Below are 21,196 nucleotides of genomic sequence, written 5' to 3'. Positions count from 1 at the left end.
AACACTGAATATAAGGGAGAAAATATTTGCCAAAACTCACATCCTGAGAATCTGGGTCCTAAGTGGATCATTTGTTTATCCCACCACCAAACCTGGCTCTGCGGCAAAGCAAGCCAAAGAACGTCTCCTTTATTGTTTCCATGCTGCTTAATCATCTACTAGCCATTCCCCTTTTAGATTAGTCTATTTTTAAGGCATAATTTCCATCTGTTCTTTGATCTTATACCACATAAGACATTTAGCTAATAACATCATCCATCAAATACCAACTTTCCTTTACAGTTCAAATGCAATTGACACAGGACCCTGTCCATCTGCTGGACAGTGCCTCTGAACAGATCCAGCTTGTGAATGACCAACTATGTTGCTTATTTTTTAATTAAGCAGATAAGGTCTGTGTTTCCCATGATGCCACAGGACAACTAGGGGGCACTCCAAAGGGAAATGTGGAGAGAAGAGCATTTGGTGCTTCCAGTGTGGTAATGTGCTTGTTATAAGTGGGATTTTCCAGTGGATGGAGTCTGCTTTCAGCCCCTTGTTTTTGTTTTTCTTTTTTTTTTTTATTTTTTTTATTTGCATAAACCCACAGTATTTATATAAAAGGTTTGAATAATAACAATTTTCAAACTTGGCATTCTTCAGAGGAAGGTGGGTAAAGCAGAAAGGTGTTATTTGCTTCTGTGAGCAAACTTTTGAGTTTATTTGAGAGAAACCTCAGCCTTTCAGGGCAGGTTATCTGAAGCATCAGAATTGCAGATTTGCAGACAAGTATTTACACAGAAAATGCTTGTCTGCCTACCCAACTGGAGAGCCAGGGAATGTCAGATGATTTAGGTGACCAATTGTAGTGAAGCAGCACTGCTTGAATTAAAGGTATCTGAGATCAATTGCAGTCACAAAAATGTTGAGAAAAGCCTGCCAGGAAGAAAGGAGATTAGTGAGCAAACCAAGGAAAAGGTGGATATTTTCAAAGTGCAGGGGATATAAATTTTTTTAAATTGTTACTTTCATATTCTTCACTTAGCTCTGTTACCTTGCTTCTCAGTAGTTTGCTTTATCTTGCACGCAGTGCATTTGTTTAAGAAGGAATTTGATTTATATTCAACTGGCTTACACATGCTGCAGCATACGTATCTCCATATCCAAAACAATAACAACAACAAAAAAAAAAGCGCCTACATTTCCTTCTATTTCCTGGCTTGCCAATAATAAGAAGTCCCTGCAGAGGGGAGCTTGGCTGGTGGTGTTTTGTGATTTCTCAGATAACAAGAGCTTCACATTTCTGTGGAATTCCCATTTGCCAGAGAGCTGCTGCTGCTGCTGCCCTGATTGATATATGACTGCAATGGCACTTTTCCATTTGACATTCCCTCTCTCTCTCTCTCTCTTAAACAACAGCCCTAACTTTTGTGTGTTGCAAATATAAAAGGCAAGCCATGTGACAGAGGGACAGAAGAACAAAAGCATTTGGAAGTAACAGGACGTCTTTTCAGCTCTCCGAAGATTTCGAGGGGAAGAAGGAGCAGTGCATTTTCCAAAGGTAAGCACACAGATAGATTCCTCCAGGTTTTGAGTACTATAGGGACTTAAAATGAGCTTTTAATCTCCTTATCTGACAAATGCATGCACTCCTTGTACCATTTTTAAAACTAAAATGTGTTGATATGGAATTCTATCTTTATCTCTCCTGGCTGAAGAATGACTCTATGCAGTTCAATAGGTAGTCTGGTGTGCTTCTGTGTAACTTGGTTAAACGTCTATTGTCATGAGCATGCTGCAATCACATCTGCAGTTCTGAGCTGGTCCTAGCTGTATGGCTTTGGAGTGAATGGACATGCTGGACTCTGCTCTGAATTCGAGAGAGCAGTGATATTGCCAGCACTGTCTTTGTCCCATTACAATAGGGCTCTGTGACCACAGTCAAGCCTGCTAGTTTAAAGATGGACTGTTTACTTTTATCACTATTTATGCATGCTGTTCTCTTGCCAGTCATCTGTCAGAGTGCTTAGAATAATTTGAAACAACAGGCAATATTTATTTCTAGCTTTGTGTGTCATGCTTTGCAGGAGCACTCTTAATTTGCACATTATTATTTATCCAAACTTCTGGAAACCTTTCCAATGGACTGGACAGCACTGGTTATGGATCAGAACAGATTTAACGTACACTGTTGGCTGGCTGAAAGATGAGGAAAGCCACAGTGTTTGCCTTTGCTGTATTGCCGAGGGGTATATTTAGTGGGAAGTCGACTCTTGTCAGTGCAACTCGTAATGCAATGTGGCTGTGCAGTCGGTAGCTGACACAGGAGGATGCTGCAGGACCCCAGACCGCCTGCTGAAGGAGAGAGGGAGACTCTCCTCATTTGCTGGCAGATATTTCACTGTGTATCAGCATCAGAGGCACAAGCATAACTGTTCTCTCCGTCTTTGGGACAACAGAAGAGTTTTACCTGGTTTGAGCCCAGTGATAAGGTGTAGTGTAACTGAAGGCAGAGGAACAGACACTACCCTGAGAGAGCCTGACTGAAGACAAAAGCCCTGTCTCCCTGCTAGGATTCAGGTGAGTGAATTCATCCTGTAAGAGTTCAAATTAATAGGTCCAGCAGCAAAAAAAGAGTAACAAAGATGAACCATGTGAAGACTAATCTCAGTTCAATATTAACTAACTTTTAATGTCAGTAAGGCAGGCTCACACAGAGTACATGTTGGGGCGGGGGGGATGCAGTAATTTTCTTGTGGCTAATCTGCATTCGCAAGATGGTGTATGTGTGCTCTGACTCTTGTGGAACTGTCAGGCAGATTACTCATCCTAACCCTCAAGTTCATTAGAATTTCTCCCATGGCCTCCCCATAACACATCTTATTTATTTCTGCCTGGGACAGATGGCATGACAAATAACTTGTTAGGGTCTCTGCAGCTCTTCAAAGATAAAAAATCAAACCTTCTATATGCTAAATGTTACTAACAGCTCCTAAAGCTTTGTAATTGTCCCAGTGGCTGATAGAGTTGCTCACCCAGTGGTGAGAACTTTGCATATTAAAAAAGGACAGGCAAATGATTATTTAAAACAGAGAGTGGTTTGCTTCAAATCAGCTCCTTACTGCAAAGCTATTTTCTGATAGAAGCAGCCCAGCTGCCTGGTGGGGTCAATAAATGTGGATGTAATAAGCACAGTGCTGTTATTTGTCTCTCCTCAAAAGAGCAGTTACATTTTGGGACTTTCTTTCTTTCTCTTTTTCTTTTTCTCTTTCTTTCTTTCTTTCTTTCTTTCTTTCTTTCTTTCTTTCTTTCTTTCTTTCTTTCTTTCTTTCTTTCTTTCTTTCTTTCTTTCTTTTATTTACTTTCTTTCTTTCTCTTTCTTTCTTTCTTTCTTTCCTTTCTTTCTTTCTTTCTCTTTTTCTTTTTCTCTTTCTCTCTCTTTCTCTCTTTCTCTCTTCTTCTCTTCTTCTCTTTCTCCCTTCATCTCTCTCCCTTTCCTTCCTTCCTTCCTTCCTTCCTTCCTTCCTTCCTTCCTTCCTTCCTTCCTTCCTTCCTTCCTTCCTTCCTTCCTTCCTTCCTTCCTTCCTTCCTTCCTTCCTTTCCTTCCTTCCTTCCTTCCTTCCTTCCTTCCTTCCTTCCTTCCTTCCTTCCTTCCTTCCTTCCTTCCTTCCTTCCTTCCTTCCTTCCTTCCTTCCTTCCTTCCTTCCTTCCTTCCTTCCTTCCTTCCTTCCTTCCTTCCTTCCTTCCTTCCTTCCTTCCTTCCCTTCTTCTTTCTTTCTCCTTTGAATTACCAAAGATGTTCAGGCTGTAGGACCTTACTCATATCTGTGAGCAGTTATACACATGAATAATTTCCCTCAGCCTAAATAGAACTATTTATTTGGTGAGTCATATCCAGCTTGAATCAGGGGTTCCTAATGTGACTTATATAGACATGCTCTTGCTGGATTAATTAAATATACTAGTTTTATAAGATGTCTTAAGATTTTCCATTTAAAAGCAAATATGGAAGCAATGGGTATTTCAAGCTTATAAAATGAAATGCAATTTTATTTAGTGAAGCGGTATAATTAAGGGCTGCTGCTGATTACTTAAAAGCTCAGATTTTCACCTGAAAGTATCCCATGTAGGTTTCCTGGGTTTGCATAGCACCTGGCTTTGATTGGATGCATGTATGCTGATGATTCTCCCTTGCAGAGAGGGATACTTGTTACAGGTAGAATGGGTACAGTTTACAGTAGCAATACAGGTAGCTTCCTATGCATGGCTTATCTCCACAAAAGCTATCTGCCCCAACAGAATAATCTCTCACATGCCATTGAGGCTTGTGGCAGCATTTTGCTTGCTTGAGTTGCCAGGATAGCAGTCTTTTTTGCCCTGGTGGCAGGAAAGAGAGCTAGCTCCTTAGGGGCTTGTGTTGATGCCTTTGTTGACTCATTTGGCAGGGACTCTTCCTGGAATCTGCTTCATTTCTCCTGGGACCAGCTGTGTCCCCTTCCTGGCCTGGCTGCTCTCAGATGCACTAGGAAGTGCTCAAGGTTGTTCTTGGACCTCGAAGTGAGTTGACTATCCGTGGTGCAAAACTTGCATGAAGCCACTGAGACTTTTGTTTTTGCAACAAGCCTGGTGGTTGGTTGTTTAACTGAAAAAAAAAAAAGAGAAAAAAACCCCCACTCTTTCCCTCCCCCCCCCCCCCAAATACTACTCTTGTCATTACAATTGCAAATATTAGATAGATGTATTATAAATACCAGAAATTCCTCTGCCTCAAATGAGTGTGAGGAGAGAGTTTTCTCTATGAGTTTTAGAGAAGTTTTGCTACATGAGACTGTGCACAGTCCCATGTTATTTGAACAATCCACCTCTTGAGTGTGGCTGCAAGTGGCCACATCAAAGAAGGTCCTAGAGACCCTGTGGTAGGCAGCTACAGTGTAACTTGCTGTGGTGAAGGATTTTTCCTTAACCCTATCAATTGAATTCTCAGAGTCCTAAGAGTTTATATCCCTTTCAGAAACTCTTTAAAAATAAAACCCTTGCAACTGTAACCCTCCCATACATAACAGGTCCTTTTGCTGAGCCCAGCTAAACTTTTGCCCTCTGTGATATCTTGTTCCACTGGATCATTGTCAGTTGTGTAAACATGTGTTTCTTTTCATCAGTGTTAAATGTGCAGCCTCTCAGCTCCCCTGCCCTTCTCCATGTCCTGTATCTCAGGATGGGGTGAGTAGCCATGCCTAGATTGCTTTTATTTTCTGCTGTCTTGCTTCCTACTTGACAGCCCTTTAGCTGAAACTCAGTTCAATGGCAGAAGAATAGTTTAGTTGGGTCAGGTTAGCGTGGGTGCCTGAGTCTCCCTGGTCAAGAGTACCCCACTTTGCTCACACTTCTGCCCATGCATATGAAGAGATGCTTCAGTGCTGACTATGATCAGCTGTTATTTCCTTTTTATATGTGTCAGAGGGGAACATATTAAAATTTCTCAGTAGTGGTATGTTAGGAATCCCTCTGATGCCCCACCTCTAACTTAGCAGAACAATAAAAGCAAGGTTGTAGTAAGCCTTTGAGCAGCTGGCTGTCTATATATTCCTCCTTTTTTCACATAATCTAATTCAGACTATTATCTGGGTAGCTGTGGCACTACCACTTCCAGACACCATTAGTCCTTGTCCTGTTTGCTGGAATTTCATTGCATGGCATGGAGTTCCTTTCTAGCATAGAGAAGTGTAGCCTTTCTTCTGGTGTCCGGGTAGCAGGCTGCTGGTGCCATGGAGACACTGGTCCTAGGAATTCCACTGCATCGCTAATTTTCAGCTTCTCTTTGTTATTTTTCTACTTGCATCAATCACTGTTACAGCTTACACTTGTCACATTTATGTGCTTATTATTACTGAGCTGCAAACTGTGTCGGTCTGGCAGTGTGGAGGCAGCACAGGTTATGTTGCCCTTTAAGACATGTGAATTGAGGATCTGAGTTAATGCCTCAGCTCTGGTTTGGCAAAGGTTAAGCATACCATGGCAGTGACAATCGCATTACTGTCATAGCAGCACGCTCAAAGAGAGTGGGACCTAGGAGAACGCTGTTTCCCATGTTAGAAGACATTAAATTGTTACCATGAGCCAAATATTTAGGTTCCCTAATTATCAGAGGCTGAGGTATATGGATGGTGGTCTGAATTTTGCCTGTGTATAAAAGAAGAAAGGATTTTGCCCCTCGGGTCAGGAAAGAAGAAACATGCCCTTCAATGATGTGCTATCTCCAGCATGCATAGCACTGTCTGCTGGTGCCAGTGGCAGGGATGTCTTTGCTTAGTTTTAAAGAATAAGAAAACCATTCTTATTGCTGCATCTACTGACCACTATAGTCCCTTGTGTTCTCTAGAAAATATGCAAAAGACAGAATAAAAACTGCCCACCTGGTTGTAACACACTCCAACAGGTAGAGGACATGCCTCAATGCCCTAGGCCTCTCAGCAACTTGTAATTTGGCCAAGAGTCATTTTGCCTCATGTTGGGTCATAAGACTAAAGCAGAGGTAATTACTGGAACAAATCCTATAGCTAATGCTTTGCTGGGAATATTTGCACTTTACCCAGGTGCCACCTTTGCTGGTTTGCCTTCTGAGAGGGATGGGCAACCTTACTTAGCTCAGCTCTGCACCTGGTGCTTCAGTGAGGAGTGATCCCATCCGGCACTCTCTGGATGAGCAAGTGGAAAACTGTATTCCTCTTAATTCCTGTCTCAGACTCAAGACCATGACTATTCTGATATTCGGCGAGACACAAGAATAAAGAAAGAACCTAAGGCTGGCATCACCTCACCATTAAATGGCTCTACTAGCTCATTAGAGAGAGATCCCATGCATGCCCTTAATCAATCTATTTAAAGTTTCCTGGAAGCAGGAAAAGGAAAGAACAAAAATACAAGTGCTCTTTTGTCCGCCAGTAGTTATTCTTTGCAAGTATATTAAAAACCTTTTCTCCATGTTGTCCTGTCTGCTGGCAGGGTGCCAGCTTGCAGTACCCACTAGAGTTTGTTATTTCAGCCCCCGAGCAGGAAGGCGCTGTTAGCTCCCCCTCTCCTAGCTACCTGAAGGACTGGAAATGTGCTTGGAAACTTCAAAAGGAGAGGGAAACTCAGCCAGCTCAAGTGCTGTTCAGCTTAATTTGTTCCACCTCATGCATCAGGTCCCTGCTGAGTGAACACTTATGGGAGCCTTGCACAAGTCGCCCCATCAAAGCCTGGGGAACCCGTCCCATACATGCTCATCCCATGCCCGCTCGTGCTCCCAGGGTGCTTGCAGCAGTGTGTTCTTCCATTACATTTGCTGCAATTACTATGTTATTTTTTATGCTTCAAATACAATGGTCTTTTTATTTTTTCAGTCTGCTTACAGTCACAGATATTCATCTCCTGAAATACTAAAAGACTTAGTGAAGCCTCGCAGCAAGAAATGATGTGCAGGAGTTTCTCTCAAATACCATCAGCATGTTTGACATTTCTGACTGCTCAGAGGTAGTGTCTATTTTATCTTCTTGTTTTTTATGGGACAATATTCTGCAGCTGCTGGCTGGCAGGCAGTAGGACAGCACAGCTTCGCTAGGACCAGAAGATGTGCTCCCCTCCTGTGGACACAAGGTGAAGAGGCTTCAGTCCCTTCTTTTGAGCCTGTTTTCTTTTCTACTGCTTTTTTTCTTCCCCTCTCCTCTTGCCCACCTGCTGTTGTCAGCTTGTGCCAGGAGTGTGTGTTATCTGTGTACCTTCCATGCAGGTGAATGCTGCCCTGCAACCTACTGTGCAACGGGGGGATGAAGCACCTGTACAATGAGGGAGAACATTCCCCTGGGTGTCAGAGGGGATAAGCTTCAACACAGCTGGGTGTCAGCAGAGCAAACGCTCATTTGGCACAATGAGGCCTTGGGCAGGCTTTTCAGTTACTTATACCTGGAAGGTATTTGGTATTTACCCTGTCTCGGGAGAGGAAGGAACCTGTTCAGATGCTGCATGGAGACATTTCACAAACAACTGGAGTTCTGTGTGCTCACCTGCTGCTTCACGGTTGCCACGTGGCTGCTTGGTGACTTTGTCAGGTGTTTTGAAAGGCAGCTGCAGAGCAGAGAGAGGATTTTGACAGCATGTATAGGACGCCAGCCACTTCACTGCTGGAACAGAGAAGACCACAGTAAAGTAACTAGATGAGACGAGAGCTACATTTATTTACAGAGCTAAAACACACACTGGAGCTGATAAAACCTTTAAGTTTTCAACAGAAAGCAGGATCAGGCACAACATCTTAGGTGGTCTCTCCTACTAGATAAACTGTTCTCTTAAATTGCTAAGTCACTCATACAATTTTGTCCCATAGCCCACAGTGCTTCCCAAGAGGTTTCCAGGCATGGTGTCGGTGGCTGTGGGAGCTGAAAGACTTCTGATTACTGTGGAGGGTGGAGGTCTGAGAACAGACCTCTCCATGTGATGTGGCTGCAGGGCTGAAGAGCCACTACAAGGGGGTTTAATGTGACAGCACAGATGTGTCCTTAGAGCAAGATTTGAGCTCTGGATATAAAGAACAGTGCATGGCTTTGGGACACAGGTACTCCTTCACAAGGGTAGCCCAGGCAATAGGGCAGTCCGGCTGCTGTTGTCATCTGGTAGCTCTGGTGGAGCATGGAATAGCTCTAGGGACCCCCAACTGACAGGCCAGCTGAGGTCTTGGCAACTTATTGCAGGAGCAGAAACAATAGTTCCTCAAATACCCTGAAAGCACAGATCCATTATTCAGAAATCCCCAGCAGTGGAGCATGACAGCACTACCCCATGCCTTCCCATCCCCATTCCTTTCATGGCCCTCCTCATGGAGGGTTTAATCCTGCAGAAGAAACCCTGGTATAACCTGACAGTGTAGTTTGCTCAACACTCATTTCCACTTTAGTCCAGATCTTGGAGCACAAAACCCCCACATCCTCATCTTTCTGGCCTAAACTTTTCCAGGCTGGGTAAAGTTCTTCAGAAATCTGTTTTGGTCTCATGAAGATCTTTGTGGCTTTTTTCTCCAAACAGCAGCTCCAAACTACACACACATACACATATGTATACACATACATGGTTACTAACACTTTTTTAGGGCTGGAGTTTGGAGAAACTGAGTAGTCTTGTAACTCTTCTGTTTACATAACAAATTCAGAATGAGGGAACCACATGGTAGGATCCAAGTAATTGTGTTTACTAAATATGCACAGCGTGCAAGGCCAGGCTTAGTTATATATACACACTGCTGCTCCAAGGGCATTTTGGCAGCCTCCAAAACATAAAAGGCAGTGAGTGACTTGAATTGTACCCTCATTGTCAAGCAGGAGTCTCAAACAGACAAAATGCACATCAAATGAAGGCCAAGCTGAACATACGTGCATGCCTAATTCAGGGGGCTCGGGAGTGGGGAATAGCTAAATAGAAATACACTATAAATGAGCTTTTCCATTGCTCCCTTCCTACCTTCCAGGGTAAAAGCGGTACAGATCCAATAGACCTTTGGAGAATTGCTCAGCTCTTTATTTTTTCCAAGATACATAGCAAAAAGGGAATTTCTGTTTATGTTCTCACAAAGTGACTGGCTAAATAATTCCAGATGATGGAATTTTCTTCTGTCCTTTAAGCAAAACAAAATCTTAACCTTCACCACTCTCTAAATGATATTAAGACTATTAGAAAAAAAAATCTTTATTTCGACATTCAAAAGCAGTTAATAATAACATGAAGCTGGGAAAATAACCCTAATTCTACCCCTATGTCCACATGCAATACAGTGTCAGATTGTATGTTCATACGGTCTTTCTTTGAGATGTCTTCTATTTTTCACTGCAGTTTTGAGGGAACAGCTGTAGCAGTTTTAGGTAACAGCTGTAACAGCTTTTAGCATGTTATGTCTTTATGAATTCCTGAATACTAGTTATATGGAAAATACAGTATAAGCCTATTACTGACAACATGTAATGCCCATATCAGTGAATTGTGAAAAAATAGGAACTAGTGGCTTTCATCCACTGTTAAGCCAAATATTTCTGTAGCCAGTTTTCAGCCTGAGTACATGAAGTCACCTTTGCATCTTTTTCTTTAATGGATGTTGTAAAGAGGAAGCATTTTAGCTTCCTTTTTGTTAGCCTGGGAAGTGAGCTCTTTGCTACAGTTTTTCACATGAAAAGAAATTAAGGGAAAACCAACTTAAATAAAAGAAAAAAGTTCTATGTGAAATTGTTGATTTTTATTTAAAAAATATATTTTTCAAAGGAAACAAAATGTTACTGTAAGTATAGCTATAGTGATTAATGATTACAGGTCTTGCTTCTGGTTTAGACAGAAGGATAAACTGGAAGCTACATATATGACTCAATAACATAGAATTTTATAATTTCAGACAGCATTTCAAAAAGAATATAACCTTGTTTAGAACAAACAACAACAACAAAAAAACCAAACCAAAACCCAAGCCCAAACAACAGAATGTTAATTTAAAAGGAAATGTTGTACAATATCAACCGGAAATGGAAGATGTCATAAATGACATGTCAACATACTTCATCACAGTGATGTACCTGAGTGAAGATATTTAGACTTTTTTGCACAATGAAAAACATACATCCTAACTTCTATATGTTTAAATGTCCCTGTGATGCATTTTTTCCCATGTATCTCAGTTATACATGGCTTATGTACTTGAAAAATGTATTTGTATACTTTACATATGTATGTTAAGAGATACCAGCATGTGCAAACAGCCTGGTGCTGTCTGCAGTCCTGCTTCCAATATCTGCACGTGCATTTTGGCAGTATGTCTGTCAACAACTGTACACAGATTCTTTACAAAATACGCGTCCAATTTACATCTATGGTCTCTCTTTTTACTAACAAATATGTGATAATAGCACTTTTTTGTTCTTTCAAAGTTTTGTTGCTAAACCCTGCTACATTTCTTTGTCAGGGAGGTACTGGGGAAATTTTAAAAGGCTGTGAAAGTGTTAATACTTTCTGTGTTGTGCTGCGCTTACCCTGAAGAAGGTACAGACATCTTCCTTTTCTCACATTTTTCCCCACTTCTTTCCAGCTTTTTCAAAGTGTTTTCACGAGGCAGACTCTATGTCATTCCATTATTTCCTGAAGAAAACTAGAACGATAAGCCTTTGAAAACCAAGCCAGGACTTCAGACTTCTCTCACTGTATTAAATCATACTGATCAAAACCATAGAAAGATATAGAAGCACAAAATTAACAGTGGGACAGTGAGAGTGGGAAATGGGGATCCCTGGACATAATATTACATGAGCTGAGACTGTCCAATATCAAACAAATTTATTTGGACAGAGAAAGAATTACTGGGTGTGTAATGCTGATTAACTAAGTTGGAGAGAGACCTTGCCAAGCAGCATGTTTTGGTCAGCCTCTTTCTAAAGAAGAATAGGAATGTAGGTAAAAGGTTAAATATAAAAAAAATAAAAGTGCATCACTCCTCCTGTTAGCTAATGCTTGGGCATCATCTGCCTGAACCAGAGTAGTACAGTTCAGTTCTGGGAAGAAGTCCCGGTTCCCATGACCAAGAAATTTTTCTTACCCTCCTAAAATGTTTGGAGAGATATTTATTGACATGCATGAGACTGTGCATAAATGTATCCAAGATCCTCAGTGTGAATGATTTTTAAGCTCCTTATACTGCAAAGACATAGCACTTTTTTAATGCCATATACATTGAAAAGCATTTGCTTGAGGAAAATATACCAGGCTCTGTCACTTTAGCCCGACAAGTCCTGACTCCCATCTTGGATGAACTCTTGAAGTGTTTTCACTGCTATGCACTCCTCTCACAACAGTTTTTTGAGCAAGCTATAAAGCAGTACACAAATCGCCAAGCACTCTGGTGGGGAGGCCTTGTAATTTCAGGCTGTTTGGAAGGTGAGTATCGTTTGGTTTAGAGTATTGTCAGAAAACCAGAAAACAGTTTGGAAAGAGGCTTGTATAAGGCAATAAAAGCACACATCAGGTCTTTAAATAGGGAAGAGGCTCTGGGGGAGCATTTCTCTGTGACTAGGGAACTGTTTTATCATTTCTTCAGAAAGTTCTCATGCTTTTAAGTTTACTTATGATTATCCTTTGCTTCATCAGGTTGTATTTAGGTGGATAATTCATAACTTTTTCAAGCTACAGCTGTTTCTAGAAAAAGAGAAATTAAATCATTCATTGAGGTTACAGGCTTTGTGAGAAGGATCAAGGGCCTGTAATGAAGCAGATGCAGGAGATACCCCCCCCATTTCCCTGCTGGCACAGAGCCCCAGGCAGCATTTCAGGGGCTATCCTGCACCTATTCTGGGGGATCTCCTGGTCTCCAACATGCACCAGAAATCTGGATGACTGGATGGATATACACGTGATTCCACCTGCATATGTTGCCTTTTTTTTTTTTTCCCAGCTGGCAGCTGGATATTATAGAATCCATAATATTTGGATGTTATGGAATATAGTATATTTTTCAGATGCTGCTCTTTAGTTAATGGGGAAAAGACTGACACTGAGCAAGTGGAGGCTGATGGGAAACCAAATAAAGCATGCCGACCTACATGCGTCTGAGTTTGGTAGTCAGGAGGGCAGGGAAGCCATAAGCAGTAAGAGAGACATAAGCAGTTCTCCGTGTAGTGCACGTCATTGCTCAGCAAGATTTCTGGGGACCACTTTGCTCATGCCTGGACTCAGACCCTCAGCATCCCTCCATCCTGGGGCTTCCTTTTTCCTTGCAGGAGGCCTACATACAGGCCCTGAGGCCAGAGGTCAATCTGCCTTCATCCTTCCCATGTGCTACCTAGGAAAGAAATCTCCATCTCTAATGCAAGAGGCAGCCTAGCTTTGCCCCCTTTGGATGCCTTGAGTGGATACATAGTTCTTTCAATCTACAGAAATCTCAGATGTTGTTCTGAATCACCAGTTTTGAGGGGAACCCATCAGGGACATCAGCCAGTGAAAAAGATTAGCATTACACCACTTGTTCTCTTAAAAGTCAAAAGGTTCTCCCCAGTGAAATGATAGAGCAATGCTTAAAGTAACAAGGCCTTAACATGTTCTCCCTAATGTGGGAATGATGCTCACTTAGAGCATGTATTTTGGCTAGCAAAAATCCTGTGTGCCTTCATATTATTTATGTCTGGTTTAATTCAGAGGTCTTTTTGGTCAGGATTGTGATTGATGCTGTTTTTATTCCAGCTATGAAGGAGATTCTTTGACGGATTACAATTTCAGCTAACTCCAACTTGAGAAGAAGAATGACAGCTAAGACACTTAAACCAGACTTTTCACCATCCTGGAAAGGAACTGGCTTCCAGTGTTTGGAGTTTTTTTAATGCTCTACCTCCCTCTGCTGTTATCAGCGAGAAGTTCCTCGACAATGGGAAATCGTGTACTTGCGGCTTCGATTTCTATGCTTTCACTCCTGGCGATGATGGGAGATGCAGACAGTAAAACAGACAGCTCCTTCATGATCGACCCCGACCCCAGCCGCTGTATGAGGCATCACTATGTTGACTCCATCAGCCACCCACTCTACAAGTGTAGCTCGAAGGTAAGGACTTCCTTTACCCCCTCACAGCACGGTGCTGCATTGACAGGGGTTGTTAAAATGAGCCATTTGGGGTGATTTTCTCTACACAGATTTCTTACTACCAAAATCTAGTTGCAAAGACATGTAGATGTACGCTATGTGAGTGTATACATTAGAACTGGCACTGGAGAGAAAGGCTCTTGACTCTCTTTTCACCTTTTCAGAAGGAGATATACACCATGATAGTAAGGCTAATGTGCTAAATGATAATATTCAAAGGAGCACACTGGGGACTCAGCCACTAGTGCCAAGGAGATGGGCTAATTTGGAAGTTTAGACCATTCCAGTCACCCTGTCCTTCAACTGAGTCTTTAATATAGAGTATGTAAACTTACAAATTTCGAGGTGAAATACAGAGATAAAGAATCAAGCTGTAAAATGGTAGCGAAAATAAAATGTGAAAACCAGTGTTACTTTTTCCCCCTATTTAGTTTCAAGGCCTTCGTTTAAATGCAAAATGACAATCAGATGTTTACTGTCAGGGTTAGAAGCAGAACGAAATAAAAGACTGCCTTTCATTTGAGATTTTAAGCCTGATTTTTTTTCTGTCAAAATGGTTTAGCAGTCTGCACATGTACCCTACAGTCATCTATTTCATTGTGTGAAGGAAAAGAATGGAGAAAAAACAATGGAAAAATCCTTACTGGTCCCCCTTTTTTTTGTCCTAATTTGTTCTGGCTGAGGTAACACATACTGTACATTCAGATGTACAGCTTCCAACTGGCCCATTCCTCTCTCCAGCAGAAAGTAGCTTTGCTTTATGCATCCACATCCCTGGATTAATGAAAGAGATCAACTGCCAGCACCAACGATTTTGCCAGCCCTGTGCTGGGTGAGAGAGCAATGGGAGATAGTTATGTGATGGGTTTCAGGACAAAAGGGCTACTTAATAACAGACCCCAGCAGTGGTTATCCTGAGAGGATTTCCAAGGAGGGAGGATCTGTGCAGTTCAGATGGATGCAGCACTAACTGAGAAGATCCCCAGATGCCTTTGCGTGCAGAGTGAGTTACTTTCTTCCCATGATTAGCACAGGGGTAAGGTAATACCAGAGGTGGTAGCAGGCCATAAGAATTAAAAAAAAAGCACAGAAAGAAGGGTCAACAGAAAATGAGACCTGTTCAGTGCAATGTGAATCTTCAGTGGGGCTTGCCCTGTGCCTGCTCTCCAGAGAGGGGCTGACAGCCTTGAAATGGGGCACTGGGGAAAACCCCTCTCTGCTTACACTGGTCTCAACAGCAGTGCTGCCTGGCCAGTTTGGCGTAACCATGGCTGATCCACAGTGGTGGGAAATCAGACATTGGCCCTACTGCTCTTGAGCTTGACCAGTAACCTCATGTACTACTTGATCCCCCTCTCCCCTCTACACTCTGGGCTGCCACAGACATCAGATAGAGGGTTATTTTTCTGAGGAAAAGAGGAAGGGAGGGATGCAAGGAGAGAAAGAGAAAAAGAGAAAGGGAGAGAAAGAAAGAAAGAGAGAGAGAGAAAGAGAAAAAAAGAGACGAGAGAAAGAAAAAGAGAAACAGACAGAAAGTCAACAAGAACTCAATTTCTTACCATCCCTAGTGACACTGAAAAGCAATCAGGCCTTTAGGATTGGGACTGATAGAAATGAGAACACAGAATGCATTATAATGAAAACCACATTATTTCAAAACTGAGCTTTAAGAAAAAAGCTGTTGACATAAACATTTGTAACTGACTGTAAAAATGTCAGTGATTTTTTTTAAATTCAAGCCTTTAATGGAAATCATGTTTAAAAATATTATCACATCTCTTGACATGCCAAATTCTGCAACAGTTTCAGGAACAGTTTTTTAACAATACTGCAAGTTGTATGGACTTTCTTATGAAGTGGAAATTGAAAACAGTTTCCATACAAAACAAAATAATTTTGACATTTCCTAGAAAACTTCTGTTTGTTAAATCAAGCTCCTTTTTTTCTTTCTTTTTTTTTTTTTTGAGGTCTCAGGGATCTGAATCACGCTGGTAGACATATGGCTTCTGTTCTGGATCTAGCATATAAACACAGACCAATATTAGACTTGCTAATGAAAATTAGATGTAATGTCTGTCCCTATATATATTGTGATAAAATATAAGCAAGTTAAATAAAGGAACGTTCTGTGGGAGTAGCTGTGGGAATTGTGGTACCTCTTGTTTTCACTGAGTTTCCATTGTGAAGCTTGGACTGCCAACTGATGTCAGAGACTTTGCCCTTTTTTGGCACTATACATTGGTTCCACCAAGCCATTCTTTTTCACTCCATGTGTTTTCTCTTTTAGTGCAGCATAGAATTACAGAAGTTAAAAATGGCTTCAGAAATTGCAAGACATAGTATGTTTGCTGTCTGTCTTGGTTAAAAAAGGATTATGTCCACTGTGCTTCTATGTGGAGGCTGCCAATTGTACTCACATGGGAAGTAGTTTTGTTACATTTGGAAACATCCATCCAATTTAATTTAATCATTAAAATCCCTCTTGCTTGTGACCTCAGGCAGATGTTGAAAACAGGTTTCCAAAGCCTTCAGAAATGTAGTCCATTATAGTAACAGAATGTACAACAAAAGAAAGGTGGAAGAAGGTTATTTGTTCCTGAAAAACAGTGTTTTCCTTTGACTTCAAGGAAATGTTTGTATCAGCTGATGAGGTATTGCCTTTCCTGACTATATTGGATTCTGCTTGACCTCTGTCACAGAGACCTACTGGTCTTCATTGATGTGCTGGATTGCCTTGCCACTGCAACCAGAGACTGCTAAATTACAGTATTGGCTGTCAAAAGTGCTTCCTTCAGATGTGCCAGAAGTGTGCTACCACTGACAGCTTTGCACTAAAGAGTTCATCCCAGACAGACACGGACCACATGAAGAGAGATTTAGCAAATATTTGATGATATACTCATGAGATAGCTCAGTAAATTTTCAGTAATGCTCGCTTGCATCCAGACCACAGATAATGTGTACAAGTCTGTTCTCAGACATCTCAGCCCATCTGCTTTCAGGCCTCAACTTGTTGCTGAAAAGTGTGGAAAAGAATCTATAAACACCATTAATAACAAACCACTTCACAGCTTTTGAATTTCCAGAACAGAGCTTGAATGATCAGTCAAATGGTGCCTCACATTCAAGCTGCTGGTTTTTGTGACCTTCCAGATACTGGCCTAGACTGACAACTTTAAGTAAGAAAACCTGTTCTTCCCTAGCTGCTCACAAACTAGACCCCCATGACTCTCATGCTGTAGCATGCTGTGCTTCTGGATCCAGCATCACAAGGTGACACACACAAGCTCACATGTGCAGAGGATCAGGGGAGCCAAGAGGCATGCATATCAGGTTATAAATTTCCCTCAGATTTTTACTATATATATACCCACTGTATTATTGTGCTATGCCATCATAGCATTACTAATTATTTAGGTGATAATCTCTATTGTGCTACAGTATACGATGTAATCAGCAGCTGGTGCAATTGATTAAATGGCAAAGCAGAGCTTTTAAAGTACATGCTATTTCCAGCTCATTTGCACACTTGCCAAAATCTACTGGTACTGTTCTGGTTTTATGAGGACGAGGAGGTTATATTTTACTGAGAACTTCAGGTTAGCCCAGAAGTTTGGAAAATCTGATTTTTTTTTTTTTTATCCTGGAAAACTGAATTAAGACCTATGGTACTGTGCCATTTGTCATCCAAACACAGGGCATAAACCCAATACGGTGTAATTTTACACGACATGAATACTGACCATATCCTTATGAAAACAAAATAAAACTTGAGTTTAATAAAATTGAGTTTAAAATTAGTCTTCAAAGACTAATACATGTTTTTAAAGACAAGGCTTGATAAGAAATTATAAATGTAGTTGCACATTGGAGAAATATGGACTGGGTTTACATTAGAAAGTTTTTCTAGAAAGCTTTTATTAGAGAGCATTATAAGAAATGTATTGAGATACAGTTGCTGTCATGTCAGATAATGCTACCTTATAATTACACTGCTGTAACTCTTCCATACTCCTTAATCCTGCCCTTGGCTGTTTGTGTCTTTTGAGGTTCTTTTTGTGTCTGGTTCCTCCCCTTCCCTGGCATTTCTGAAAGTACCTGAAGGTTCAGGAGCTGATGTGTGCCATAAGAAGTCCTTAGAATAACAGTATCAGAAATAACTAACTGCTCCAGCTCCAGAGGCATCAACCATTAGAAATCACCACCATATAGCAATGCATGCTGACTTATTTGGGCTGAAATCATAGAATCATAGAAATGTTGTTTGGAAAGGACTCTGAACACCCCAAAAGCAATATGTGTCCTTTGCATGTCCCCATTTGCTACCCCTGAGGAGTGTCTGACACCATTGTCTTTGCAATCTTCAAGCAGTTGCCAGCTCCCATTGTAGTACTTTTTACTCTCCAGCCAAATGCTTGGGAATGGCCTGTGACAGACAGTGCTGGTGAACTGGTCAAAATGGGGGACCTAGCGAGAGCTGTCAAGATGCTGGGAAGCAAACTAACTGTTTTGAATGTCCCAATCTGCTGTCTTCCCTTTGCAACACAGGTGGGATTAGGTACTTGTGTAGCTCTTTACCAGCTGCCTGCATGTCACTATGTGAAGTGAGTTTTGTTTACTAAGTGAAAAAAAGTGGATCTTTATCAGTAACATGGTGCTAGCACTGTAAAGATCGTCCATTTCTCTGTTCTCAGGTACACTAGATACTGGTATTAAGGAGCTAGACATAGCTGATACATACAAAGCTGGGTTGTGGCTAAACAGTTGGCATACATGCTTGCAAGACTTGGAGATCGGCAGTCAATTCAGCATGTGTAGTGAAAGAAGCTCAAAAAGGTTTGACATTGTAAAATATTTGCTGTCACATCTGTAGTTATCCATATAGATTGTCTGGAAAAAACATGAGATGTGTAGCATGGTTAAAATACAATTTTCTTCCTTGGTTACAGAATAAATTTATGACTGCTTTACTGCTTACTTTCCTACCTCTGTCAAATTTTGACCTTGTTTGGATTATATAATAAGTTCATTTTGAAGTTTCTATTGGTTAAGCAGAATTAGCTAATGTGGACTGAATATTTAATTTCCCGTGAAGGTACAAGAGTTTGTTCAAACTCTGTAACAGCTGTTACTACCTTGATAATTTCCACATTATTTTCAGAGCTTCAGAAGATCCTTTCCATGTTTTCTATAGGGCTTAGAGAACTATCTGTCTCCTTTGCTCAACAAGGTGTTGGGAAGGGGAGCAGGTGACTCCTTATGAGCTTTCCTTTCTTAGTGCCTCCTGCTGTGCAAGTTACCTGGTTCTGGTCACAGATTACTGAACTCAGAACCACTCAGCCTCTACTGCTTTTGGAATATCTTACTAGGGAACCCTCATGTCTGGCAATGAGTTCATCTTGTTTACATTTTCACTCCCTTACACTTTCACTATCTTACATTATGCAGGGCATTATATATAGATACAACTGATGCAATTATATCTATATACACACAGAGACAGAATTTCAAATATATATTCAAGGTGATCTTTGTAAAAGGAAGGAGCTAGAAACTTACTCCTTTAGAAGCAATAAACAGTATCATATTTATATTTGTACTTTATATATCTAAACATTTGAGAGGTTCACTAGCCCTGAGGACTTGTCCTGCTGATCATCAATAAATACACTCAAAACACTGGAGAATAATCCAACTGAAGTAACAGTATGGCTGATGAATTAAGGGCTTGGCTGCCACAGATCTGGGGTCAGAAAGTCATAGTTGCAGTCACTATGCCTGGAAAGTCATGGAGTCCCAACTCCAGCTTTCAGAAATCCAACCCCCTCTGGTCCTTATTTGTGTTGGTGCGGGGGATTTCAGAAGCCTTGCTTTTCCTCCTGCCCATGTTACCTCCTCTGCTCAGGAGCAATGCACTATGTGGGGCTGGCTGCCCTAGCCACGGTGTGGGGGATGCAGCAAGAGGAGAAAGACCAGCCAGAATGGAAGGAGGTACCCATCTGCTGGTGTTAGCTATGTGCTGGCAGCCATGAGGGCATATTTCCTAACTTGTCTCTTTTCCTTTGCAGATGGTACTGCTGGCTCGCTGTGAAGGCCGCTGCAGCCAGACATCACGCTCAGAACCAATGGTTTCTTTCAGCACTGTTCTGAAGCAGCCTTTCCGCTCCACTTGCCACTGCTGCCGGCCCCAGACCTCCAAGCTGAAGGCCATGCGGTTGCGATGTTCAGGGGGCATGCGGCTCACTGCCACCTACCGCTACATCCTCTCCTGCCACTGTGAGGAGTGCAACTCTTAGGGATGTACCTACCACAGCAGAGAGGGGACTGGGTTGCTGCTGGTGGGGAAGGCTCCCAAGAAGTAATCCAAGGTGAGGCCGATGTTCCCAGAGTACAATTGCAGCAAGGACAGCACTAACCAGGCTGGATTGGATCTGAGGGATAAAAATGTCATGGGGCCCTGGATGGTACCACTACTGAAGTGTGGGTTATGACAAAGGTGAAAGCACAAGGACTTGTTTTTAAGAAGCCTTTCTTTTTTTTTTCTGAAAGGATTTTTTGGTGAGTTTCTTCTTTTTCAGGCTCAGCTCTGACTACAGAGGTGCTCTTACTTTAGGCCACAGGCAGCAGAAGAGAGGAAGGTCAGCCGGATGACAGCACAATGCTCTGGAAGTTGGCATTCAGACAGAGGATGAGCATCAGTTCTCACCCACAATCTCTTAACCTATCAATTTATTCTCAGTCTCCTAGTTATATTTGCCTTCAAAACAAACTGTGTTGTTGACAAGGGTTACCTGTTACTGATCTAGCAGTCAAGCGCTGGATAACTTTAAGTGCAGTTTAGCAGAAATTACAAATAAATCATTGAAAAGTGAACTGGATATGAAATGTTATGCTGGGATTACCCAGCCCTAACCAGCTGAATTTGTAGTGTGCAGCATCAGAGTTCAGTGGCTGAGGGACCCCTGAGAAGTGAAAAATCATGAGACTCATCATGCCCCAGTAAAAGCCTGAAATGTGACATGTCACATCTGTTACAAAAGCTATTATTCAAATGCTAAAAACTAATCAAAGATTAAAATAATGTGTACTAAATGGAGTCTTTTCTTAACTTGGGTAGACCTGTTGATGTGCAGAGATAGAGCCACCAAAATAATGACCAAACCTAGGACTTATTTCCATCTATACTCTATGCTATTCATAGAATCATAGAATGGTTAAGATTGGAAAAGACCTTAAGATCATCTAGTTCCAACCCCCGTGCCATGGGCAGGGATACCACACACTAAACCATGTCACCGAAGACTCCATCCTACCTGGCCTTGAGCACTGCCAGGAATGGACTATTCAAAACTTCCTTGGACAATCTGTTCCAGTGCCTCACCACCCTCACAGTAAAGAACTTCTTCCTTATATCTAAGCTCCTGATCAGGCGGTCTGGAACAGATCCCCATGGTAACACCCCCCAGCACTGTTCTCCCTTTGACCCTGGCACACAAACTCTCTGTTTACTGATCACCTGTCCCCAGACAGAGTTCCATACTCTCCAGTCTACCATTGACATAATAAGCTACTCCCCCTCCCCGTCTG

The 21,196-nt window shown here is 41.7% G+C and overlaps 1 protein-coding gene across 7 annotated transcripts; it reads left to right on the top strand.

Annotated features, from left to right (window-relative positions):
• The first annotated feature begins 930 nt into the window (after window positions 1–930).
• Window positions 931–20,791, top strand: NDP (norrin cystine knot growth factor NDP). 7 transcript variants are annotated; one of them, XM_031051449.2, is made up of 8 exons: window positions 931–957; window positions 1,399–1,540; window positions 2,067–2,559; window positions 4,425–4,536; window positions 5,139–5,199; window positions 7,362–7,491; window positions 13,216–13,570; window positions 19,678–19,905. In XM_031051449.2, the coding sequence occupies exons 7-8, from the start codon at window positions 13,352–13,354 to the stop codon at window positions 19,903–19,905; spliced, it is 447 nt and encodes a 148-aa protein (XP_030907309.1). In that variant the 5' UTR covers window positions 931–957; window positions 1,399–1,540; window positions 2,067–2,559; window positions 4,425–4,536; window positions 5,139–5,199; window positions 7,362–7,491; window positions 13,216–13,351. The 7 variants fall into 7 exon arrangements, with proteins under 7 accessions (XP_030907309.1, XP_030907313.1, XP_030907312.1 ...); XM_031051453.2 differs by lacking the exon at window positions 931–957 and having other exon boundaries at window positions 1,299–1,540; window positions 19,678–20,791; XM_031051452.2 differs by lacking the exon at window positions 931–957 and having other exon boundaries at window positions 1,299–1,540; window positions 2,439–2,559.
• The last annotated feature ends 405 nt before the right edge of the window (window positions 20,792–21,196 follow it).

This window comes from Melopsittacus undulatus, chromosome 2, assembly GCF_012275295.1.
Source record: "Melopsittacus undulatus isolate bMelUnd1 chromosome 2, bMelUnd1.mat.Z, whole genome shotgun sequence".
NCBI lineage: Eukaryota > Metazoa > Chordata > Aves > Psittaciformes > Psittaculidae > Melopsittacus > Melopsittacus undulatus.
Note: the sequence above shows the minus strand (reverse complement) of the source record. Positions and strands in the feature narration are given on the sequence as shown.